Genomic DNA, 25,725 nt, shown 5'->3' on the forward strand with positions numbered 1-25,725 from the left:
GGAGATAGCAACTTAAAGATGCAAAGTGTTGGGTCAGACATATGCTGGGTTGTATTTCATCAGCTTCCTTGCTGCTTTTCCAAGCAAGCAGTCCAGCAAATGAGGAGATCTCCAGCAGTAAATGCAAAGAGCTTGGAGCCTGCTCCATCAGAGGGAAGACACTGTCGGTGGACTATTTTGGGTTCTGGTCCTGATGCAGCTAAGAGATCTTCCCCAGGTTTGAATGTTAATGATGGCAGCCTCTGCACCAAGTCATGTCTCCCAGCTCATATGCACTGGCCTCCCTGGGGTTTCACTCTCTGCAAGCGTGGGCTTCCAGGAGCAACTTGTGCTAGAGTTACAGGCAAACAAGAGACGGGTTGCCACTCTTTTATCTTTCTCCAGCCACGGCCGTGTCCGCTTTTTTTTCTTTACTCTTTCACTCAAACATGGGGGTTTTTGAGTTTTCTTAAAACTTCGTGCAGAAAATCACATTTAAGCTTAGCTTAAGCATGGGAAATTTCAATCCCAAAGGGAATAATCCGGATATTTGCAAAGTTCTGTAAGGGGCTGAAAACTAGAGCTTCGCATGGGATTCCTCTTGCAGCCCCGACTCTGTAATTAAGGCATAAATCCAGCTCTGCGTGCCTGCGCTCTGCCTGCTGCACAGGCGCCAGGCGTTGCTGTGGGAACCGTAACTTTCCAAATTTGTTTTTACTCGGCACTCTGTTTCAGCCTGTTCCCAACAGGCACTCCGGAGGAAGAAAGATCCACAGCCTACCGCAGGATTTCACCCACAGGAGACATGCTTTACTGGAACAAATAAATAGCTGTATAATGGGGAGCGGGATGGGAAGGACAATAAAGGGTGATAAGTGGGCACTGAAGATGTCACCAGGACGCGGCATCGTGAGAGCCAGCAGCTGGGAGAGGCCGGGGAGCCTCTTGGGGTCCCTCCACATGGCCATGGGCACTCCACCTGAGCTGTGTTGCTTTTGCTGGCCAGAGCCACGTGCTGGTGGTGGACCTCCTCCAGCAGCACGTCCCCCCGCCGGCTGCCTGCTCTGGGGCTCACTGGGTGCAGGAGGGAGATCTCTGCTCCTATCCCTCACGGCTTCTTCCTTTCCCCATCTCAAAGCAGATTCCTGTGTGTTTCCTTTAGAAATGGCTGCAGGAGAGGATGCACTTTTTCTCTGTGATGGTGAATATCATGTTCACCATCAGTGCCATGGTGGTGGGCACCGCTGGCTGAGTTTCCCTGAGTGCTTGGTGGCATCGCCAGGGCTGTGTACACCGGAGGAGGACTTTAGTGTTCGGGGGGGGATGTTTGGAGATGATGTGTAGGAAAATCAGGTTGGAATGGTCCAGTGTTGGCAGAGCATGATGCTGATGGACACAGGCATGCGACTCCCGGAGGGGGGTTCCTGCTGCTGACTTGGGCTCGGGCATGAGTGGTGTGGAGAGTCGAGTTTTGGTTCAACAGCTGAAGTAGAACACCAGCAGCGGCATGCTTTGGATTACTGTGAAATGAGTTTGATGTTCTGGTGTGCTAATGGAGAATAGGAAAGCGGTTGCAGTCTGCGTTGAGACTTGCCTTTAGCTACCAGGGAGGCGCAGGACCCCTCCAGGAGGCACGGAGGTAGTGGAAGCACGGTGGTAGCAACCATTCGTCTTCCTCCATCTATTCTGTACTTAAAAGAAATAACAACCTAAAAAATCTCTGCTCAGATTCTGCAACAGGTTCGAGCAGAGCTGACAAATACCTTTGGGTCAACTGAATTCCTGTTTCACGGTGAATAAACTATTCACTGGGAAGGAATCCCCTTCCCTGCCTCTGCTGGCTCCAGGCAGCAGCGCTGCTCCCACCGCCCGCGTCCTTCTGTCCGGCTGTCACTGCTGTCCCAGGTCATAAAGTCCCGTGTCCAGATGTCATTTGCTGGCTGTCACCATCATTGTGCCACGGCTGGGGTCCCTGCACGGCACTACGCCCCGGCGGCACAGGCACTAGTGGGGTTTGCAGCTCCTGCTCCCATCCACAGTCCCTGGTGATAGCCACCACCCTTTGCCTGGTCCCACGGCTCTCGCTGTCCCCTCCCACGCTTTGGTGTCCCCAAATAGAGCACGACAAGGGAAGAGGAGCCCTGGTGATGCCACCGAGGGCCTCCCGCAGCAGTGCCGGCGTGGCGCGATTAGTATTCCAGTGCAGGGATCAAAGAGCCGCCGAGACAGAGCCCACGGCGTTTCGCCGGCGTTGGCTGAGCCCTTTTCAACACCTCCCCATTACAGAGCAGGTGACTTCACCGCCACGCAGCCTCAGCCCCGCGGGAGAAGTGGAGCCGGGAGCGCGGGAAGGGGGGGTCCCAGTCGCTCCCAGACCCACAGAGGGGTTTGGGGCTCGGTCTGAGGGTGCGTGGAGGGGATGGTGCTGAGCACCATGCACACAGGCACATTGCGCCAGCCCCGAGGAGCACCGTGCGTGCCTGCAGGCACTGCTGCCCCAGCGCTGGCATGATTTACCTCCCCGAAACACCTCAATTTAAATGCTAATTCTCCCTGAACTGAGGGGGGAAGGCAGCTATTGAATATTGTCAGGCTGTTTATTGCTGGCACTGAAGTGGGGCACATTGGGGATGCGGCAGGGAGGGACTGGCAGTGGGGGGACGGGTCTCATCTGCAGCATCAGGGCTGATGGAGGGATGGGGGTGATGGCTGTGGCCACACCAGAGGGATTCGGGGGGCACGGGCAGCTCCGGGTTGGTGCTCTCCTCTCTTCCCGCAGCCCAGTCCGGCCACACATTGTTGCAAACCGTGGTTAGGGCTAAAAGTTGGGGAGCTGGAGGGGGCCCCAGGGCCTGGCAAAACCTGACCGGTCTCTCCTCTTTATCCTGCCTCATTATACATGAGTGGGGCCTCACTAAAATTAATGACCAGTAAATTTGGAGTAAGTAACGGCTACTTCAGAGGGTTTTCATTAAGCCTTTATAATTCACCGGTGCCGGAGGTCATGGAGACAGGTGGGGGGAGATTTACGGCATGCTTACCTTCTCCAAAGTGGCTGTGGAAACAGGACACCCTCTTTTCTGTCTCCCAGTGACTCTAGATCCATTTTTTTTTGGTAATGACAAGCTAAAAAGAAGCTACTTCCGAATGTCTCCATGCCAGATGCAGGCTGGGCTCTTGTGAGCTTGCAGCCACCGCAGCAGGAAAGCTCCTCCGAAGAAAAGTTGGGTCAAAAGCTGGCACTAAATAACCTCAAATCCATCTTGTTCTCCCCCAAGCCATTGCAGGACAGAAAGAAGTAAGATTAATAAATTATTCTTGCCAGAGAAGGCGTCCTTTCAGACTTGCATAGCAGAAAGCACAGTCCTCGCATAGTCGCTTTACTGAACATAAGCACGCTGGATGATAATGTGATTAACATTTGTAGCTGTGCCGGCTCAGATAAGGGTAATTAAATCTCACGCTTCAGGGCATCAGCTAATCACTTGTGGGGTCATTTTATATTTTTTTTTTTACCCCTTCATGAATATATTTGCCCGGTTGCTGCGATGCAGGGTGTGCGTCCGCTGCCAGTGGTGGATGGAGACAGGAAGCCCCAAGCCAGTTGATGCTTGGATTTGCAGTGGGAGTTGTCCAGTAGCAAGGAGGGTCTCTGAAAGGGTCAGTGGGCAGCGTCCAGCCTCGAGGCTGTGTCCTTTGGGAGTGAAGTGCAAAGGAAGGAAGCCACAGCCGGCTGAGCCAAGGAGGAGAAGCTGCTCCTTCACCCAACGGTGTTGCTAACAGAAAAATGAAATGAATGTGAGTCACCAGCTGATCTTTCACTACTGTGGGCCAAAATCCCACTGTGAGCTTGGCCCTAGCTTTCAGTACCCTGACAAGGGGACGAGGTGCCCCAGAGCTCAGCAGAATCATGGCATGGACCAGGACCCGGCGGCCATGGCCCCATCCAGGTGGAACTCAGCACTCCAGCTGCTCCCCAGTGCCTGCATCGGGCTCTCCTGCTCCCCCCAAAACCCCCATTCGCTCAGGGATGCTGTGGGATGCTGGTCCTTTTGGATGCTTCCCATAAGCTGTGTGAGATGATACCAGCACTGCAGAGCACAGCAATGCAGCCTTACGCTGCACTGTGCCATGGATATATTGCATGACCTTGGGTGTATTATTTAAGGTCAGATTCCCTGAAAACACCTCTAGTTTGTGTGCCAAGTTTCAGAAGGACAGGAGGACACTGGCACAGCGGGCTCTCACTGCCTGAGCCCTCCTCCTGGTACCTGAGCAGCCGCTAATTGCCTTTACCCCACCAGCACCCCGAGACGGAGGGAGCTCCTGTCTGTTATCTGTTTCACCGGAGGCAACGGGTACATTTTATGACTTGGCCAAGGTTGCACAAAGCGTCCATCAAAGCCAGGATTTTCAACTCGGTTCAATCCAGTCGACTGCCTTCCTCCTCAGCCCGCCCTGCCAGTACGAGAGCTCAGTAAAGCCTTTGGCCATTTGACCTTTCCCAGCTTCAAGACTTGTTTGTCTGGAAGTCAGCTCCCTCTCAAGGCAGGGATGTACTCTGGGTCGGATGCTAGTGGGGACTGGGGCTGCAAGGGAGAAGCAGCATTTCCTTGTATAATGACTCAGTATCTGCAAAATGCCCCAAGAGATGTGCAGATCCCTTCCAGGAGAGCACTGCAAGTCAACGAGCGGATTCAGTGTGCATCGTGCTGGAGAGAGCGGCGTGCTCACTGCTCCTGCAAGTATTGGGCATCTGCTCCGTGAGCATCCGGGAGATGCTGGGGGGCGGAACGAGAGACACGTTGTGGGGCTAGCAGGTGCTGGGAGCAGGCGGGTTTGCTGGGCTCTCTCCTGATCCCATCGGAATAAACCTGGCTCCACGGCTGGTAGGAACCACGAGGTCACGAAAGCACTGCTGTGCCTCTAGCAAACAGCATGGCCCCCCAGGTGTGAACCCATGCGGAGGTGCCGGTGGCTCGGCCGTGCCCCAGATGGAGGCACATGTGGCTGCACATGCACAGGGATGCTGTCACATCTCTCCCCTCGTCTGTGTCCCTGCCCCTCGCACAGAGCCCGACGGCTTTGATCAGAGCTTCCAGAGAGCACAAAAGCCTGGCAAAAACTCTTTTTTGTGCCTCTACGGTGAGCAGGGATGCGAGCGGCAGGGTTATTAATAAGGAGCAGTGGAAGAGGAGCTGCAGCCCTCTGCCGGCTATGGCTCCGCAGCACACCGCCCGCCGTGCCAGCCGGGCACGCTGCGGGCAGCAGCCACCTGGCACAAGCCGGGTTTGGGTGTCCCCATCGTCTGCCCTCCCTGTTTGCCTTCCTGTGCCCGCAGACGCAGCAGGGGCTCGGCGTGGTGCCGGCTGGCAGGACTCGGCGAGGGGGTTGTGCCGCGCCTGGACCCTGCGCCCAGTGGGTGCTTGCCCTTGCGTGGCTTCGGCTCATCCCTGCTTTGGGGTGGCAGGGAGCGGGGGGGTGGAGGTGGGGAGGGAGGGAGGAGATGCAGGAAGAGTTTGGTAGCAAAAATCCATCATCAAAGTGCTCCTGAAGTCCTGCCGTGGACCGCTGCTGCCTCCCATTACGGGGGCACGTTGTGGACACATGCCGGTGTGTACGTCCACGCCTTGACTCGCACTTGCCCCTTGTTTTTCCTCAACCTTTTGACTGCGGAGCAGTTAAAGCAAACGGCGTTACAGCAAGCAGCACTGCAGAGCGTGGCTTTTCAGTAAATACCTTTTCATAGAGGCGCCAGCTCTGAGCAGCAGCTGCTGCGTGCGCATTCCCCTTGCACTGCTGTGCATCTCCTCCAGCTTCTCCCTCCTTAGCTGCCCATGCATGGACCACCAGCCCCCGGGGGCTGTCCTGCCACCGACGTGAGCCGAGCTCATGCCCAGGGACAGCCGGTCTGCGGGCTCACGGCACAGGCGGGTGTTGGTGAGATGGTCTCGGTGGGTTTGCATGGGGAGAAAAGGGGATGCTGCTTCTTTGCATCTTCTCAGCCCCCTGCTCTGGTGCAGGGTGCCGGATTAACACAGTCTTCTGGTGTCTGCTGAGCCACGTGTTTCTGTCCCCTGGGGCTGAGCTTTTCTGGCACCGCTAGGTCTGTCCCCTCGTGCAGGGCGGTGGGTGCCACCAGCCAGTGTCATTGTCCTCCTGGGCATCCCCTCTTGGTCCTCTTGGAGGTGGGATGCGGGGCTGGGCAGGCCACTGGTGTGACCCACTTGTCCCTTGCACTAGCCCTGGGGTGCAGGGTGCGGGGCTGACCCATCAGGGAGGGGACGGTCCCTGTGCTCCGGGGTAGCAGGCAGGATTGGCACAGCCGTATCCCACTTTCCCGGTGCGGTATTGCGCCTCTCCGGGGCTTTGGGATTTGGTAGCGCTCACTGATGCTTTTCTCCCTTTTCTGCTGAGGCAGAGCAGCAGACACCGACACGCTCCTTCCCGTGTTCCCTACCGACTTGACTCATTTTGCAGCCCCTGCTTGCCACCACCCACACAGCTCCTGGCTCCAGCAGTAATTGCAGTTCCCCATTTGCATCGCTAAGACCGCAAAGAGCTCAGAACAGCAAAGCGCCGCTCTGCCATGGGGATCCCGTGCCCAGCGTGATCAATAGGAGATTTGTGAGCACATGTGTGAGCGAGAGGCTTTTCCCCTCAGACAAATAAATCACTTTTTCACCAGCAGTGCCTAAAGTGAAGCTCCTGAGATGCAATCAGGTGCCAGCAGCTTTGAGAAAGGGGTGCAGCATGAAGGTAGGCTGCTGCCTGCTGCCTGGTGGCAGGGCTGCCTGCGCAGCCGTGCTTGGCCCCACTCATGCGTCCCCTCCTGCAGCTGCTCGTCCTGCTGCTCCTCACCCACCTCGGGATCGGGAGCATCCCCAGGCTCGTTGCACAGGTCTATGGCTTCCTGCTCGCCACCGGTACAGGTCGCACTTGCCATATCCTGGCCCTGGACCAGCAGGAGAGCCCAGGGAAGTGCTCCACCAGCCTGGCATCTTCACCGCAGAGGGACTCTTGGAGGTGGCCAAGGTGTCCCCACTTGCTAGATGATCATGGGATGATGGAGCATCTCCCCTGGGAATGGGCTGCGGGGGTAAAACCGCAGGAGTAAAAGGTGAAAGAGGAGTGAAACCAGCAGCTGTTTAAAGGAAAATCTATTCAGAAAAATGCAGCTGGGGCAGGTGGTGCCAGCCTGAGCCTCCCCCCAGCTTGTGGGGCTGACCTGATTTTGCAGGAACATCCCTTTTTTTTGCTCCGCTGCCCTTTTGTCTCTGCATCGCAAGGACACAGAGCCTCCTGGCCTATATTTTGGCTGTAAGATCAATATTTAAAATCCCCCCTCCTGTTTCCTTTGCGCAGGCGCGAGGCATTTTGCTTGCTGGGGGAGGCTTGTCTCCCAGAGACCTGTCTGTTCACCATTTCAAATAATTTCCCTGCTATCGTTGTTCTAGAAACAATTCATTAGGGGCCTATTATACAATGTTATACCTGCCAAGGTTAGAAAAGATCCTGCATGTGTGGTAAAATTGCACCGTGAGCTGCACGCGCCAGCTTTTTTTTGGTGTCTGTCTATGAATGTACTTTTCCCTCCTTTCAGAGAGTCAGTCATCTGGGGGCAAAGCTGTGGGGGTGATGATGCTGCCTGGGGTGGGGAGCCCCAGCAGGGCTTGGTCTGGTGCTTGGTCATGGTCCTGTACTGGGAAGATGCTGCAGGTGGTGGAAAGGCGCAGTTTTGGGGTGTAGCAGCTGTTCCTCTCTCTCCTCGCCGCTGTCAGCCCCCTCTCCAGTGGCACACTTTGAAAATCTGGGCCAAAACCAGTGGCTGCATCCCCAGGCTGAAAACAGTCCCACATTGCCAGAGAGCTAACGGAGCCGCGGTGCCTGGGGAGCTCGTTAAGCATCACCTCAGAGGGCTGCACAGCCAGGGGTAGCTGGTGGTGGGGGCTGCAAACCCCATCCCGTTAGGTCTCCTGCTCAGAGGAGATGTCCCTCGCCCTCCTGAGCCATCCGTCCCCGTGCCGCTGTGGCGGCTCAGCCCCCCTGCCCGGCCGTGGCCTGCATCGTTGCTTTGCAGTTGTCTTCTTCTCTCTGCAGGGAGAATAACTTCATCAAGGACTTCCCCCAGCTGGCCGACGGCCTCATGGTGATCCCTTTGCCCGTGGAGGAGCAGTGCCGCGGCGTCCTCTCGGAGCCCCTTCCTGACCTCCAGCTTCTCACCGGTACGAGCTGCCCCTGGGCTTAGCCCCTGCTGGGGTGCGCACAGGAGAAAGAACCCCTTCTCCCACCCTGGATCCCAGCGTGGTCCTTGAGGGCCATCAGCACCGCTGGCATCTCGGGGTCCTTCGTGGCATCCCTCCTGTGTACCTGGGGCAGAAATAGCCTATGGGCCGTGCAAGTCTGCCCCAGCATGGCAAGGCAGCATCTCCGCTCCTGCGAGCTCCAGGCAGCCTCAGCCTTCGCAGTGCTGGTCCTGCCAGCAGCCCGGGGACCCCATGGCATGACCACCGGAGGAGGTTACCATCCCTGCTACCGTCCCGTTTCTCACCCCTGCGGCACGTAGCAAAGCAATTGCTTGGTGTGAGCATTAAGCATTTCCCGGAGCGCGGCCGCCGGGTCGGCAGGGGCTGAGCATCGGCTCTTCCTTTGCAGGGGACATCAAGTACGACGAGGCGATGGGCTACCCCATGGTGCAGCACTGGCGGGTCAGGAGCAACCTCTACAGGGTGAAGCTCAGCTCCATCACCCTCTCTGCAGGTGAGGGTTTCTAGCGGCAGGGAGACGTGTGTCTATGTGGGTGGGTGGGTGGTGGTTTTCTGCCCCAGGGCACAGTCATGCCAAGCATCTCACCAGCATTTCCCACCTTCAGGCTCTGCTCAGGCAGTAACTCGCGCTCCCAGCGCTGCTGCAGAGGCAGGCAGAGAGATTTTCTTCCTTTTTACGGGGGGGAAACTGAGGCAGGGAGTTTGTGCGGCTCAGTCGCACAAACCAAGAGGTGGAGGCAGAGCCAGGATCACGCTAATAAGCAACACTGCGGGGAGGATTCATGTGAGGGTGGCTGTGTATACGTGTATGTATGAAAAACAGTAAGTTCTTGAAAAAATGTGGTTTCAAAAGGACCCAAAGCGTTTGTAAATGCGGGTCATATAAAGCAGGGAGTCGCAGATGAAGAAGGGGTGGGCGGGAGGATCCTGCAAACGTCAAAACATTTCACTTCCACGTTTTTATAGCTACACATTTGTTTCAGAAATGCTGAAACATTTTGTTGCGACCTGAAATGTTTTGCCTTTTCATTTCAAAACAGCTTTTTTTTTATTTAAAAATGAACCTGTTTTTAAATGGAGAAAGGAAAAAAAAAAGATTTAGTGCAGACAGGCTGCACGGCCCCAGAACGAAATAACCTGCTTGGAGCTGAACAAAATATTTGGGTTCAGCTCAGAATGAGTTCTTCTAGCTTTTTTATTAAACCAACCTTCTCTTTCAATAAACCAACCAACCAGCCAGATAACCTCATTTTGGTGAGAGTTATGATGTATTTTCTTGCAGTATGTTTTCAGTTCCACCACTGAACCAAAGCGATATCAGCCAGCTCTAAATGATGCCAAGGTGCTGTGTAGTCACCGATGGCTCCATGATATTTCATCTCCGTAGAGCAGTGAGAGTCCATGTCCTTGTCCCATGCCAGCAGTCCCTGCTGTCTGCACGGGCGCTGCAGGGGGTTGCTCAAGAGATGCCCTGACCCTTGCACACCCATGGAGCTGCCATCAGCCCAGCCCCGTGTGTCCTTCTGGGCCGTCTCCAGCTTTCCTAAAAACAGTTACCAGTTGTGCAGGGTATTTACGCTGGGGATGGTCTGCAGCGCAATCTGTAATAAATTCGTCCTTACACCAGGAGAATATCTCTGGTTAGGGTTACTGCAAAGCAAAGGCCAAGCACATCCTCTGGGGAGAGCGTTGATGATGTGCCAGCAGCCTGAAACATGGGCTGGAGCTGGTGGGAGGGCGTTTGTGTGTTTGTGTTTGTGTGTGTGTGCGCACGCATGCACATGCGTTCACGTGCACATCCCTGTAAAATGATTTGAGAAATCTTGTAGGGAGAGGAATCACAGGATGCCAGAGCCACAGCCCAGGGTAAACAGCAGGTTGTGGATTCCAAAGGATCATGTAGACCATGGAGGCAAGAGAGGAGGAACTGCGCTTTGCACCCATGTGGGGACTTGTATGTCTTGAGCAGAGGATATTCTGGGCCTCCTTCCCCCCGGGCTGTGGCTGGCAGCCCTGCCTGGCCGACCTGCCGATCCCCTGCCTCCTTCCCACAGGCTTTGCAAACATCCTGAAGATCCTGAATAAGGACAGCAGCCGGGAGGAGCTGCTCTCCTTCATCCAGCAGTTTGGCTCTCACTACATCGCGGAGGCACTGTATGGCTCCGAGTTCAGCTGCACCATCCACTTCCCCAGCAAGAAGGTCCAGCAGCAGCTCTGGCTCCAGTACCAGAAAGGTGAGGAGGGCGGCGGGAACGGGCAGGGGCACAAATGCCGGTTATCGTTCGTGCAGTTTTCCATCAGTCAGCCCCTCTCCCCTGTGCATACACTGTCATTGTGCCAGTTAGTGGGCACAGACAGGAGACTGGTCCCAAACTGAGTACCCAGCAGCAGGAGACGGTGGCACGCGTCTGTGGGCAGCATCCCTGAGCCAGGTGAACCCATCCTTCCTGCTCCTGCCCTTCAGCAGCCGCACGCCGGCTCCATCCTTCCTCGGGGTGACCTGCTTCACCACCTGCCCCCAGTCCCACCGCAGTGGCCCCCACACACCGGGGGTGCTTGGGGTCAGGTGATGGAGATGTGACATAATTGAGCTGTCTCAGAATGGCTTCGTTTTATTGCTTGTGACAATGACGGTCTTTAAGGAAGTGTATTAAATCAATAGCAGACTCATTGTGCTACACCATAAATAACGAGACACATCATTAAACAGGGCAATAAACTTCAGGACTTTGAAGTAATACAATTAGGTTATGTTTATAAAAACTCCCTTATCGCTGTAGCCTTCCATTTGCCAATTCATCTCTCTCCTCCAGGGAGCTGGGGATATTCCCTGGGTCTGATATTTTTCTGTTGAAAAAAATCTGTGGTGTTTCATGGGTCCCGTAGTAGGGCTGGTGGTAACGGATGTCATCAAGGCGCTTGCATCCTGCCCCGTGGGCACTGCCGAGAGTGGCCTTGTTTCGTGGAAGCCAGCGGATGGAGGTGTGCTCCCGCCCGCTACCTCCATTGCTTTCTGCTTGGTTTTTTTTCTCTGTCTTCCCAGCGCAGCTTGTCTTGTAAGTGTATTTATAACACCCTGTACTCGTTTGTTTGAGTTTTAAATAATGACAAATGAAGTTTGCCATAGCAATGCCCCTGTTTAGCAGGAGAAAGCATCGTGGAGGTGTGTTGTTTACATACTCGCGATCTTATTAATCATTTGAGCACGGTCCCTGCAATCTCCGGGCAAATGTGTCAGTGGGGAGCAGACCCGGAGTGGCTCCATGGTCCCAGCACCATTGCCGCAGACGCAGGGTTTCTCCGGAGATGCCGGGTGGGAACGAGAGGCGGCTGCTGCAGTCTGAGCCCAGCATGAGCATTGCCGCTGTTTCACGGTGCTGGGGCCAGAAGGGAGATGAACAGTGGCAACACTTGGTCCGGTGGTGAAATATCTCCCGTTTCTGAGCCCCCACCTTCCCCCCAGCCAGGGGCAGAGGTAGTTTCCAGGGCTCAACTGCAAAGCCCCATGGTGGCGCAGGGCCTGAAGGCGAGCAGTGCCTCGCTGACAGAATAATTTCCTTTTTAGTCCATGGTATGCAGCTGGCCGAGGCGGGCTCCCTCGCTCCCCACCCGGGTCCCGCCTGCGCCCCAGGAGCCGTGCCCGCCCCGTGTCGCTCGCAGGGCTGCCCCGGCATGCTGGAGGCATCCGGAGCATCCTTCCCCACCACCCAGGAAGCACCAAGGTGCTGGTGGGACTCCAGGCATCCCCGGGGGTTTTGCATGTCATGCCTGGACATAAGCATTTAATTTCTGACTGTGCAGCATTTGGGCACCAGGTGCTGGCTCTGACCTTGTTTTTTGTGCGTGGCTCCATCTGTGGCTTCAATAGCTGGTGGGGTTGGTGAGGTTGAACTTCGTGTCTGTCGGTACTGCAGAGGGGACCAGTGTTGTACTTGGCTCTTTGATGGCCAGAAAATGCTCTTGGAAGGACATCAAGGATGAGCAGGGGTTTTGCCAGTACTGGGGGAGATCGGCTCTGTGGACAGAGAAGGTGTCACAGGAAAACCAGGGCTCTCTCCTGGAGAACCCCCCAGTTAGCTAAGAGAAAGAGCTTGCTGTTTATGGAAGATGGATTTTACTCCCAGCTTCTCCACTGATTTACCCTCATTTGCCAGTGACATAAGGAGGATCTGAATAAACAGCTCCAGCTAGACAGTTCTGGATGCCTTCTCTGCTCAGAAACAGCTCTGGCCCGCCGGGCTCCCCGCTGCTAGCCAGCCCGTTTCCGAACTGCTCAGAGAGCGCACATATGCATCATCCCTAATAAATACAAAAGTAAGGCCAGAATAACTGTAATTTGTTAGCGAACAAAGCAGGTCAGAAGAGGAGGGGGAGAGGAGAGTCTCGAGCTAATTGGAACAGCACCAAATATGATAAAAATGCACATTGCGGCATGTTTGCAGCATCGTACAAAATTATTTTAATATTTTAATCAACTTCATAAATCAATCGGCAGGCCTCAGGAGGAGGCCTCCACCAATAAAGCACACAATCTGCGCATCGAGCCCTAATTGAAAACATGGTCTCGAAGAGGAGACCGCGCTGCTGGCAGCCGGACTCCTTGTAAAAGCGCCGGGCCAGGCGCTGGCTCTCTGCCGAGGCTGGAGCAGCCCGAATGCCGCGCTCGCAGCCGGCACAGGAGCCTGTGACGTGGGTCGGTGTCTGCGGAGCGCTTCCTCCAGCCAAACGGAGGAGAAAGTGATCTGGCTTTCACCAGGTCCAGAAGAAAGTTGGTGCCTTCTCACTGCCTGGACCCACTGGCCTGCCGGGATGGGCGGGCTGCGGGCACCGGTGCCGTCTGCAGGCTGCTTTGCCTGTAGAAATGCAAAATGTTGCCCTTCCTCCTGCAAGTAGAAAAGGTGTGTGCTGGGGGGAGGCGAGGGAGCCTCCCACCCTTGTTCCTAAGGATTTGAAGGAGTGAATCCTGCAAACAAGCGGCAGAGAGGCACGGAGGCACGGCTGCCTGCCCACGCGGCTGCGGCACGCCGAGCACCGCACTTCTTCCAGGGCAGATGTGGAAACATCCCCCAGGCTCCCTCCCAAGAACTGCATTAGCCCGTGAGCAAAGCAAACACCAATTTTATTTCACACAGAGTGATTAAAAGCCCATTTTTTGGGCTGCTTGCTCTGGGTCTGTGCAGCCAAGCAATGCTTTAACTCATCGGAGTGGCCTCCAAGCAGGGACCTTGAGATTGATCTGTCCATTGATCTGTGCCACAGGAGCCCACATCGGTTTTCTCCCCCATCAAAGCCAGCATTTAATGCTGACAGCACCTCATTAAGTTCGTACCAATTGTGTGAGCATCTTCGTTTGGCAGCTGAGGCAAACGCAACACCCCCGGCCACCTCCTGTTGTGTGTGAGAATGTGCTGGGTCTGGCCGGGATGGAGTGAACTGGTTTCATCGCAGCCCCTGTGGTGCTGCGCTTCGGATTTGTGGCTAAACCAGTGTCGATAACACCCCAGCGTGTTGGCTGCTGCTGAGCAGTACTTGCACAGCATCCAGGCTTCCTCTCTTTCCCACTATGCCCCCACAACGAGTAGGCTGGGGTGGGCAAGGTGTTGGGAGGGGACACGGCCAGGACTGCTGACCCAAACTGGGCTATTCCACACCATATAATGCCATGCTCAGCAATAAAACTGGAGGTGGAGGCTGGGAGTCAACCCACGACAAAGACACAAAATGTACAGGAGGAAAGAGAGCGATCCCTCCATCCAGCAAATCCACCTGCCAGGGACCGCTTCATTCACTGATAAAGGTTTATCAGAGACCTGGTTGCTCTGTGGCCCCTTGGTCTGGCTGGACAAGGAGGAGGAGGAGGAGAGCTTGGTAGGGAAAGGGAAGAGCTGCTCTGATAGCAAAATCCGACAGCCCCGGTGGGATTTCCCCAAGAACTGCTCTAGCTTGCTCATTCCCACCGCAATACACAAAATGCAGAACAAATGTCTGTAAGTGCTCCAGCACTTATAGAAAATGGAGCCGTTACCAGCAGTAATGCGGAGGGTCTCATCTTGTCAAGCATTTGAGTGACAACTCTTTTCCTTCACACAGTGCAGACTAGCTGAGCCTCAGCGTGGGAGACTTCTGTTCTCCAGCTGGGAAAAGTTGGAAAAAGAAATATCGTGTCGGTGGCGTGCTGCCGCGGAGGAGCACGCAGGCTTGCGGGAGCTCCTCTCCCTTGCCACTGAGGACCTGGGAGATGCGCAGCTGGGGGAGCGGGAAGGGTGCTGATGTACAAGGGTGGAGGAGATTCAGAGGGTTTCACTACCCAATTGTTAAGTTGCAGTAGTGCTTTATGTCTGCAGTGAGTAAAATGTTTGTTTTTCTTGCATTTCCTATGATGTCTAGATAAGAGTTTCCTTGGCTGAGGTTACCTGGCCATGTTGGGCACTCAGCAAGCTGAACTTTGAAAGTGGCTGCTACAGATGTGAAAGATGTTTCCTCTCAGTAACAGATCATTTCTTAAAATAGTCCATGGAGGGGCTGTGCCCTGACACGTCCTATCACACTCCCCTAAGGCTTTCTGCCCACCAGCCTCCCCAATACTTGCTTCTCTTCTTTTGGACCATACATCGTTGGTTGCATTTACCTTTAAGAGGTTAGTTTTCATGCTTTCTTGTAAACTCAGCAGTTTAGACAAAAGATCTTCACAAAATACAAGCTATATTAAGGATACAGCCTCAAGCTCTGCTAAAATAGCAGTCCATATTCTTCTGAGTAGGGTCTGTGGATCCCTTCTGTCCTCTCAAGGTCTCATTCATCTCCCTTCAGGTCTCATACTGCCGTAACACAAGTAAGATTGAACTAGTCCACAGGAACCTTTAGTTTTCCTTTCCTAGACACCATCAGGTGCATTAAGATGGATGTAAGGCAAGCTTTGCATCTATTAAAGGAGATAATGGCTTTCCCTTATACCTGCTTGGTCAGAAGTAAAGCATACAGAATTTCCCTGTCCTTGAGATCTGTTCCTATAAACCACCGCTCTATTACCTTTGTAACAGTCTTACTTGCTTGCAGTTTATGTCATTATATTTCTTTCAAAACCTCAGATTTTGACATTTTGTTTGGAGGAGGAAAAAACAATCTAGCTCGTTGCCATGAAATTTCGTTTAGACTAAAATATGTGGTGTGACTCAGTCTGCTAAATGACCTTATGCACTGCTCATTGCAAACCAAAATTGCCAGGCAAGTAGAGTAATTAGTTGTGCAAAATGAAATAACTTTAAATCCTCGCATGGAGTAATGACCCAGAAAAATCACTTAAGCTATACAATAGAAAAGACTCGAAGCATCTGGCTTTATTTTTATTTTTGTAGCTCTGCCCCCTTTGATTAAGAAACAGGCTCTCCCCCTCATCCCTTTAGAAACCCTGGCTGTCGGTTGCTGCCCAGAACAAATGTTCACGGCTTAGTTGCCGCTACCCTAAGACATCATAACTTCTCATAAAACGGCAGGGTAAGTCTAACAGCACCGGCACGGCAGTTGTTCTGCAAGGATCGTATACGTTTGATAAACCAGCAACTCATATCTGTTTAAAGAGCTGCTTCATATCATCTGAGATGAGCCCAAGTGATAAAAACCTTCACCCTGATCAGCAAACCCAGCTGGGTAGCAGGACCAGGGGAGGACCTGCACATGCTGCTGATGTACCGATGCCTTTGAATGCTGTGGCAAATTGCTTAGCTCTCCTTTGGCTCCACCTAAATACACTGTTTCTAACACGATTTTTTACAGCATTTATCAAAATTATCCAGAATAATAGGTGAACCCTCACAGCAGCCCTCCTACCGGCCCCAGCAAATACATCACCTCTACAGCAGGGCAGAGCTGAGCCAGAAAGCCCCTCAATAATCCAGGGACATGCGTGATGAAGCCTTCAGCCAGGCTTCCACGTCCCGTTACTGAGTGCTCGGTGCCAGTGAATTTGGACCAGACCTTTAAAACATCAGGTATCGCCTACAGTGAAAAGTAAGATATGGCCCTCGTGGGAGTATCGGTGTGAATTAAGGTACGAAACTCTTGTATTTGTTTATGAGGTGGGTAGGGAATTGTCAGATAAAGTTATACAAGACCTGCCAAGGAGATCAGATTTATCCTCCGCAACCTGACAGCATATAAGGGGTCTCGTAGCCATTGTGTTCCAAAGTCTAATCCTCACTGGCTGTAAAAACCACTCTTTCACCAAAGGGAGGAGATTAAGTGTTTTTAATAAGAAAATGAGCCGTTTGCAATGCGCTTTTAATTGGATCAATTTTTCCTTTATTACACAATCTTTAAAAACCAAACACATACGTATAACCAGACAAGCTCTTTCTCCAGGTAGAGAGCAGAAGCCAAACTATTTCATCACAATCCTTAATTACTCCATTTCATCTCGTTTGGCAGATCATCACAACACTGTGTGGGGGCACCACGGCAAGAAATACAGCTCTGCAAAATCATCTCACAGTCACTGTCAAGTTTTGTCAGGGGACATGCGTACCCTGGGCGAGGGACAGCAGGTTTTCTCTTTCCCTTTTTTGCCTGAAACCCAAGACTAGAAGGAGAGCTGCAGGCAACACACACCCCCAGGCGCCGATCGCAGTGTCCTGGCCCACCAGTGCATCGCAGGGTAGTGTTATTTTTCTTGAATCTCTGAGTGAGAAACAGATGACAGACGCTTTGTTTGAACTGTGTAACCAGGAACAGGCTGGGGTAACCAACTGCTCAGTTTACTGGACCAGCTTTTACATCCCTTCAAGCGCTCCAGGAAATGTTATTGCTAGTAGTGTGATGTTTATTGCAAAAAAAATAAATCCATTGGAACAGAAAATGACAGAGGTACATATTATCATAGATAATATTGCTTCAATTATTCAGGTCCACAGTAGCTTCCTGCTTGGAGCAGTTCTTAGAAACAGGAAAAATGTTTAAAAGAGATCAGTAGGAGAGGAACTGCCATTACCATAATACTGGAAAAAATGCCTTGAGTTACAATGTAATTAACTGCAGAAGGGCCCAGTAACAGTCATCATCTCCCAAAAACATACATGCAAGATGAGATTGGCTCCCCAAATTGCTGTCACATACTTTAGGCGACTACCCCCTCCCATGCCCAAAAGAGAAGCAGAGAACATAAATAATTACGTGCAGGTTGGTAGTCTTGGCAAACACACAGAGCAGCTCAGGAGGGAAAGGGGGTTCAGTCCCCTTGGGCTCCCTCAGCACCATCTACCATGCTAGTGTCTTAGTTCCCGCTGCCTTCTCTGCAAGCTTTTTTCCAGCAAATTATAGCAAAAGAAATAGGAAGTTGCCCTGATGGAGGGGCACCTCCATCACACAGCTGGGTGTTTGTTGTGCTGGCCCTCTTCAGTGCTTTGGCTGAGCAGAACAGGGAGAGAAAAAAACCCAAAATCCCACCAAAATCTGCTCCCAGCGCTTCTTCTGCAAACCCTGTAACTGCCAAACAACTGGCTGGAGCAGCAGCGGCTCTGAAGCCTATTTTACTCCGCTGTTTCGCTAGGGGAAAGTATATGGGAACTGAAAAAAACCCATCACCTGTTGCATACATGTTATAGCACAAGTAGCAAACAATTTGCTGTAGCACGGCAGCCACCATAAAATCAGCTTTTATATTGTCTGTCGTGCCCCCAAATTTGCAACTATGTTGTTGATAGCAACAAATAAATGCACTGCAGTATAACTATTATCTGTGGCAGATTAACATGCTACCACTGTGCCCTATTTAAATGCATCTTTCCTTCAATAAACTATTCTAGGCAAGCAGCACCACACTGAGGTACACATTTATCAGCCAGGAGAGTAGCACTGTGGGGGCCTTGGTTCACACAGCTGCAGTTTTGTGCTTCATTTGGCCCAAAGCCGTGATGAACATGAACTCTGGTGCCTGCTGGTGCCGTAAAAAAAAAATCTGAGGAATGTGGTGTTTTGCTGTGCAAGGGAAAAAAGACAATGCACCAATGGATGTGCGTCCAAGTATTAAAAAATAAAAGCAAAACAGTCCCCCCCCATCCCCATCTCAGCAGTGAGTAGCTTGCACATACGAAGTGCAGATGAGTGGAAACCTATTGCTAAATGCAATGGTCTGGAATGCAGAATAGTGAAGTGCAGGTGAACATACAATATGTTGCATTTAATCTCATTTACTACGATCTCCCAGTCTTACTCCCCCAGCCCTTCCCCCCTCCCCATGAAGCTTTAGATACCAGATACACTTTCCAAAGACAGTTTTCAGGATGCATTTAATAATAAAACAACAGTAAATATCAACCATAGGTTTCCCCTCTTTTCTTTTTTCCTCCAGCCCGCTCCCTTTTTACCCCCTTCTACCTAGCAGAACTCTTAGGAGTAATAAAAGCCCTGCTGCCATCAGAGGGCAGTTTTCTGGCTCAGCTCGGTCTCCCATGATTGCACAGTACTCACTTCACATTGAACAGACACGGTTCACAAATGGCACGACAGGGGCGATCTCCTGAATACCAGAAAAACGGAGAGAGAAAACTCTCCCTCTTCAGTTTGAAAGTAAAGCTCCATCTCCGCGCAGTTTAAGAGGGCTATTTCATTTTATGCAGTACTGCAATCAGAAACTGCTTTCTCCAGTAGTTGCCCAGACAACTGCTACCCAGTTCCTTGCGAGTACCACAGTGAGAAGAGGATTGTCTCTCTAGTCCTCTAAGGGAAGGTGATTTAGAGCAGTCAGTCAGCGTTTATGGCACAAAGAAAGATACAATGGTTGAAGCTGGAAGTGTAGGAGATGTGGCGAAAGGAGGTGAAAAGGTTTATGGAGTGACCAGTCATTTATCAAGGAACCAATATTCCAGAAGGATGGATCCTTTCCCTCACGCTTGTTCTTTTTTTATTGTATGGATTTTATATAAAAAAGAAGAAGAAAAAGCAGACCACCACCATGTAAGCTATTTTGTTTCTAATCACAAAACATGACGGCCTTCTGTGCCAAACCCCCTTCAGTTATGGCACAATCTCCCTGAAAGCTTCACAGCGGTTCCCATCAGACTGCAATGAGGCTGGACGGATCTCTGCTGCCAGAAGGGGCTTTACCTAGAGATGTGCCTTTAAGGGGTGGAATATCTTCTCAGATGGTAACTGTAGATCTTAATGCAATGATCCCAACAGTCCAGCACCAGCAGCTGCCCTTTGGGAGTAATGGCGATACCGACAGGACAGGTGAGTCCTTCCCGGATTAAGATATTATAGCCACCTCCTTTAGGAAAATGCAGGATTTCTTTACGGCTGCTGTCAGCAACAATGAGGTCTCCCCTGGCATCGACACACATCCCAGCAATGCACCTGAAATCCTCATTCTCGGAGAAGAAGTGGCTAATCTGGCGTCCCAGCTGCCCATCTGGGCCAACGGAGCCAATTGAAAAGCCGCCTTCTAAATGGTGTTCGTACTGCCGGTTTTCCAGGTTAAGCCCCAGCCCTTGAGTAAAGTATATGGTCCCTTCAGCATCACAGGTGACGAACTTTGGGCGCACTGCGCTACATAAGCAACTGTACTTCACTACCCCCACGCCACGGTCCACTGTGAAACACCAGAGTTTCCCTCCTTCCACGTCAGTCACGACAAACTGCCCAGAAGGCAGGGCAGCGATGCCCCAGGGTTTGCTTAGCTGGCTCCGGTGACACGCCACGCAATGGCCATCCATGGTGTAGACCTTGACAGAGTTATCGTAGCTGTCAGTCACACCTATCAGGCCATGGCAGTTCATGGTGACAGAAAGGGGAGTCAAATTGGGCAAGTCTGCTCCAAGGAAACTCAATACAAAACTATCAATTCCGCTGGGGCTCCGGCGAATCTCCTTCAGAAAGCCCTTGCGGGTAAAAACCTGGATTCGGAAATTGCCTCGGTCTGCCACAAGCACCTCACCTTGCAGGGTGACATGTAGGCTGACGGGGAGATTAAACATCCCTGGCAGGCTGCCCTTGGAGCCCATCTTCTTGATGAAGTGACACTGCTGGATGCTCGTGGCTGCTTCAGGCATCCTTGGCTTGGCTGGTGAGGAATTCGGTGTGCAGCTGGCCTCTTCTTGCACCAAGTCAGGCTCCCTAAATGATGCCGATGAGGATGCTGCAGATTCCATGAGCGATTCCTCCATGTTAACGGTCCGGGGTTTCTTCACCACTTGCCCAATCTGCAGTGGTCCCACGTGGCTCACCTTAAGGAGTTCAACCTCTTGAAGAGTCAGCTCCCTTGGGAGACTGTTTGTCAGTTCCGGTTCTTCCTCATCTGCTGCCTCCTCCAAGAGAGCTATATCTCCCAGCTTTATTTTGGCAAGAAAATAGTCACAGCGAGACATTATCTGCACTTCCGCTAAGTTCAGCAGATAAGCTTGCTCCTCCATTACCTGATTATTTACCTTCTCCACTTCAGACAAAGAGGTGGTGAAAAACTTGCGTGACCTGGCCAGTTCTTCCTGGATCTTGCGCTCTTCTTTGCTGTAATCCTGCAGAACTGCTTTGTATCTAGATTGCAGGTCTCTCGAAACACCCTCCAGAGATGCTTTTCTTTTCTGCAGATCACCCATAAGCTCCCGAAGTCTGGCAAGCCTCGTCCCAAATTCTCTCCTACGCTCTTCAGCAGCCTCTTTGATAGCAATGACTCTATGCCCTTGGGGCATGTGTGATGTCTCCTTGCATGGCTCACATAAAACCAAGCTACAACTCTTGCAAAAGTGTCTTGGCAACCTTCTCCCACAGACCTTGCACATGAGAAGACCCACCACTTCCCCCAGTCCAGCAGTGTCTATGATCTTCAGCACAGTAAGATTGTCAGTCAGCTGAGCTAAGCTTGTGATCCGCGTGATTTTGCTGCAAAAGGGGCACCGTATCCCATTAATGCTGTTTGCTAGGAGTTTCTCTAAGCATTGTTTGCAGATGGTGTGCCCGCAGTGTAAGAGCTTCGGTCTCAGGTGCTCCTCAGTGAAGGACTCCATGCAAATAGGGCACTCCAGGACCTCTCGGAGAGCATCCGAGTTGAGATGAGGGGCAGCAGCCATGGTTTTCCAAGGCAGTTTTAGCCGGTGCAAAGTCTTGTACTTGCATCTATTCCAAGGTGCTCCGATTCTGTCCAGAAAGAAAAAAGGAAACGTGATTTATGTCATCACCAGCAGTTACATATACATGCAATTTATTTCTGATTTATCACCCAACCCTGGAAAAAAGCAGCCCAGTTAGCTTTTTCACATTTGGAAAGGATGGATTAGTCATAGCTAATCTCAGAGTGGGCAAATTCCAAAACTAACTTGCAGCTCCTAGTGCGATGAATTACTCACTTGCAAAATTTATAAGTAGAACTGAAAGAAGTGTAATAGCAGCAATAAGGAAGCCCAATAGATATTGATGACTGAATCATCTCCTCGTGGTGCCCATCTCCCGCTGCCAAGCCTCCGAGTTTACATAATTTACTGAAATCCAGGGAGATTAAACCAAGCATTCAAAATGTTGCGCATCAAAAGAGGAACCAGATGGTGCAACGCTTTAGGACATTAATATATCACCTCTGGAGACCTGCATTCAGATGTGACATCAGATACGAACGAAGTAAATGTGGTTGGTTTACTCTGCTTTTCTAGATAGCCAAAATAAATTTTCGAGGTTTCATACGTTTGCCAGAAAGTGAAACTAGAAGGAGTGATTTGTCAGCTTCCACTCGTTCTGAGAATGACTGCACATAGTGAAAACACACAGTGAAGATTTTATGCCAGTGTATTTCATTAACCTCTGCCATGCTGCATCATGCTTCAGCATGCAAATTAAACACAGCTCGACACAGCAGTGTTCTAGCAGGTATTAGCAATAAAGGAGTTAACAGACAACTCCAAACATTCATTAATATATACTACAAGTGTTCACTATTAGTTCTTGAATTTAGCTTAATTGCATATAATTTCTCCTTATTTTACAATCTCGCAGCGTTGACCTCATTCTTGTATTCTGGTTCAGTTTTATACCACTCTGGTTGCCGTTCAGCTTCAATCCAGGTTTCTCCATCCTCACATCCGTCACAGCAGGGAGCAGATCCCAGCAGCTCTCTTGCTAAAGCAGCCATCCATTCAAAAGGAACAGAACAGGGTTCACATCATTAAGTTATTATTCAGTAGACTGGGTTTCAATACCTTTGCTATTGCATTGCTTAGCCATTAAAAGAAATGGGGAAGAAAACATTTCTTCTAGGGGGAGAGGAGGAGAAGGAAGTAGTTAGTCTTTAAAATGAAGAGACAGTCACAGAGGGATGGGAACAGACAGCTTTTTCTAAATAATGGCTGCAGGCATGCAGCACTTTTGCTTCCCTGCTGGGTTTGCCTGCTTCATCCTTGGGAGCATTTCAGACAGAAAGGTTCAGTGTATTTCAGTTTACCATTTGCTCAAGCGGAAGAAGACAACTGCCATGAAGAAAAGTTCTTTATGTTCATCCAGAGAAGAAAAAAAAAAAATCATTTTAATTCATCAGCTGTAGTTCACAGTCCTTTAAAGCCCACATTTCAGGAAGGGATTCAGTGGCGTAGCAGAATCTCCCAAGTGCCAAGCTGGGATCTGATCCTTGGCTCGACGGTGGCATGATGAGCATCACACCCCCAGCACCCGGGGAGCAGGAGCACTCCAGGCGCTCGCTGCCGCTAGCACCGAATACACTTCCCTTTCATTCTTAGCGTGTATCTCAGCCAGTGAAGCAGAAGCCTGGGCACTGGCATGTAGATCAGGATCTTCCTCTGAGGGATGAAAAATCTGTATATTAAAACAATTTTTAAAAATGAAACACAGGATACCAGATGCATTATTCTTATTTTCCTTGGAAATATATCAGAAGGTTTGGTTAGGGAAGGCTGGGGGAGCAGCACAGACACCAGATACACCCGCAAGTTACATAAAAAGCCACTTTTAAAACAAGTATTTTCATTAAAAAACAATGACGGTGAGAGTTTTGTTTAGTTTGAAGTTAGGTTCGGTTTTTAGAAAGATGATTTGTATGACATTCTTTTCATCTATGATCCCCTTTTATCGGAGTGCCAGCATGCGCCTTAGTAACGTGAAATTATTTTTACTGCTGCACTTTTATCTTTATCTTGCACTCGGCTGTGCCTTCGTAGAAGTTTCCTTAACAGCGAGTTGTTCTTGCGTATCAGTCCCTCCCAAGCCAGTTCCTCTGACGCGGAGCAGGGTATTAGAGAATTAGCCTCAGCTGAGGATCGAGCTGTAAAACTCTGTAAATGATGTGAGTTTGGTTTCCTTATATTCAAAACATTTTCCTGCCATAGTTTCTCTTGCCACTCTGTTGTTTTTAGTTAGGATGTGCGGCGAGACAACTAGTTTTACTTGTAATTCATAGCTTGTCTCATTAGCAAGTTAAAATAATAGGGTAAAGCTGCCAAAATTTGCCTTGTGACCCCTTCCTCCAGCGTTCATGACGGTGTTCCAGCGCAGGCTGCGAAGCCACCGCCACCACGCGCGGGTTTTGGGGGGTTTTTGCCGAAAGCCGATGCCTGCAGCGTCTCTGGCTCGCAGCAGCGTCCACGCACCGCAGCAGTTCGTTCGGTGTCGTTCGCGGAACCGGGGGCGGGAGGCAGCCCGCGGGCTCTCGGCGGGGAGACAGGCGGCTTTAAGGGGCGCGCAGGCGGGCACGACGCTCGGTTCGGTACAACACCGCCGCATTAATCGCAGGACGAGCCCCCCCATCCCGCCTCCCCCCCCCCCCCGCCTCCGCGGCCGAGCAGGTGTCCGGCCGCGGCCTGAGGCGGCTCGGCGGGGCGGACCCAGCCCGCCGCGGGGGCTCTCACCGGCGGGGAGCGCCCGTACCGCGGAGGCGCGGCGCGGCCCGGCCCGGCGGAGGTCCAGGCGGGGCTGCCCGGCCCTGCCCTGCCCGGCCGGGCCCGGCCCGGCCCGGCCCGGCCGCCCCCTCCCCAGCCCGCCGGGGCCGGGCCCTGGGCCCGCGGCCTGTGGGGCCGGGGGGGTCGGTCCCGCCCGCCCGCCGCGGCCCCGCGCCCCCGCCCCGCCTCCAGGGGGCGCCGCCGCCGCGGGGCCCGGCGCGCTCCCTACCTGCCCGCCGCTCCCGGGACGCGCGCCGCTCCCCGGCGTGCCCCGCGCCGCCGCGCCGGCGTGACGTGTGCGCCGGGACGCGGAGCGGAGCATGCCGGGAGATGGAGTCCCGGGAGGCGGCCTGGGGCCCGGGCCGGCGGAGGAGGAGAGGCCTCGGGGGCCGGGGCCGGTCCCGGTCCCGTCCGCCGGGCAGGAAGATCGGCGAGGGCAGGCGGTGGGCCCGCGGGGCGGTCCCGGGCCTGCGGCAGCCGGGGGCTCGAGCAGGGACCTGCCCGCACGGGGAGCTCGCCGGCTGGTCGGGCTCCCTCCTCCGCGGTGGTGCTGTAGCTCTTTCTGTCGAGTAAAGTTAAAAGGAAAAAAGGAAACAGAAACATGGTTTCTTTCTTTCTTTCTTTTGTTTTTGTTTCATTACATGAGGTTTTGGCACCCGCGGGTCGGCCCGTGCCCTTGCCCAGATCAGGCCGTTCTGGGGCCGGAGCAGCCCCTTCCTCTTCCCCTTCCTCTTTCTCTTCCTCTTCCCCTTCCCCTTCCCCTTCCCCTTCCCCTTCCCCTTCCCTTCCCCCTGCCCTCCCCTGTGACGGGGTCCTGCGCCTGTGTCGGGGTTTGCGTCACCTATCGAAAATTTCTTTCATAAACTGCATTGGAGCAGCCTGTGGACTCCCAGGACAAAAAGGACTATTTTTAGGTAGAGCATAGCAAATGTAATCAGTTGATTGGGTGATGCGCATAAATATTGTCCGTGAATAGACAGGCAGCCGCAGTTGCTATGCGAGGACTTGCTCAGGGCACGTCCTGGTTGACATTAATTCCCTTCCCACAGCGGCCTCCGTTCTGGCACTGGTGGCCGGCGGTCAGTCGGTGCAGCTGCCGTGGCACAGGCAGGAAGTCATCGGTGCATGGGGAATCGAGCAGTTACAGGGTTTGCCTTCGATCGGAGGAGAGCTTGCGTTGCCTGGTCACTCGACTCATCTGCTCACGCCTGGGAGGTAGTAAAGGATGGCATCTCCATTACACCCACGCAGGGCTAATGACCGGAGTCATTAATCATAGAATCAGTCATTTCCCTCCTGCCTTTTCCCTCCTCCTCCTCGTCTCTCCAGCCTTTATTTCTGACCTCTCCGCCCGTCAGGCTCTCACGCTGCCTGCAGGCTGGCAGGGGTTTAGCCGGAGGCGGGGGTTTAGCGGCTGGACCGTGGCTCTGCTCTGCCCTCGTGTTTCTTGGTGTCGAGCTGGTGCAAGGGCCATCGGTAACACGGGTCCCAGTTCCAGCCCGGCTTTGGCTCGGCCGTCATGAGACTGCTTTAAAGATGGCAGAGAGACCAGTTTTACCGCGTCCCCGAGGGGCTGCACAGCAGATCAGGAAATGTCTGGGCTTGGGGCTTCGTCT

At 52.6% G+C, this 25,725-nt stretch overlaps 2 protein-coding genes across 8 annotated transcripts in view; one reads left to right on the forward strand and one right to left on the reverse strand.

Moving 5' to 3' along the window:
- ASTN2 (astrotactin 2) overlaps positions 1-25,725 on the forward strand; it is a 361,642-nt gene that overhangs the window by 222,022 nt on the left and 113,895 nt on the right. For both annotated transcript variants that reach the window (XM_052814689.1, XM_052814688.1), the window contains exons 14-16: positions 8,080-8,204; positions 8,635-8,739; positions 10,301-10,480. In XM_052814689.1, coding sequence (XP_052670649.1) covers positions 8,080-8,204; positions 8,635-8,739; positions 10,301-10,480 — 410 coding nt within the window. The remainder of the gene's footprint in view (positions 1-8,079; positions 8,205-8,634; positions 8,740-10,300; positions 10,481-25,725) is intronic.
- On the reverse strand, positions 16,517-24,393 carry TRIM32 (tripartite motif containing 32). 6 transcript variants are annotated; one of them, XM_052814691.1, is made up of 3 exons: positions 24,339-24,353; positions 21,578-23,030; positions 16,517-21,368 (listed from the first exon to the last, which is right to left on the reverse strand). In XM_052814691.1, exons 2-3 carry the CDS (start codon positions 21,736-21,738, stop codon positions 19,358-19,360), a joined length of 2,172 nt encoding a protein of 723 aa, XP_052670651.1. In that variant the 5' UTR covers positions 21,739-23,030; positions 24,339-24,353; the 3' UTR covers positions 16,517-19,357. The 6 variants fall into 6 exon arrangements, with proteins under 6 accessions (XP_052670651.1, XP_052670650.1, XP_052670655.1 ...); XM_052814690.1 differs by lacking the exon at positions 24,339-24,353 and adding an exon at positions 23,348-23,974; XM_052814695.1 differs by lacking the exon at positions 21,578-23,030 and having other exon boundaries at positions 24,339-24,393.

The sequence above is a fragment of the Harpia harpyja genome, chromosome 19, assembly GCF_026419915.1.
Source record: "Harpia harpyja isolate bHarHar1 chromosome 19, bHarHar1 primary haplotype, whole genome shotgun sequence".
Classification (NCBI taxonomy): domain Eukaryota; kingdom Metazoa; phylum Chordata; class Aves; order Accipitriformes; family Accipitridae; genus Harpia; species Harpia harpyja.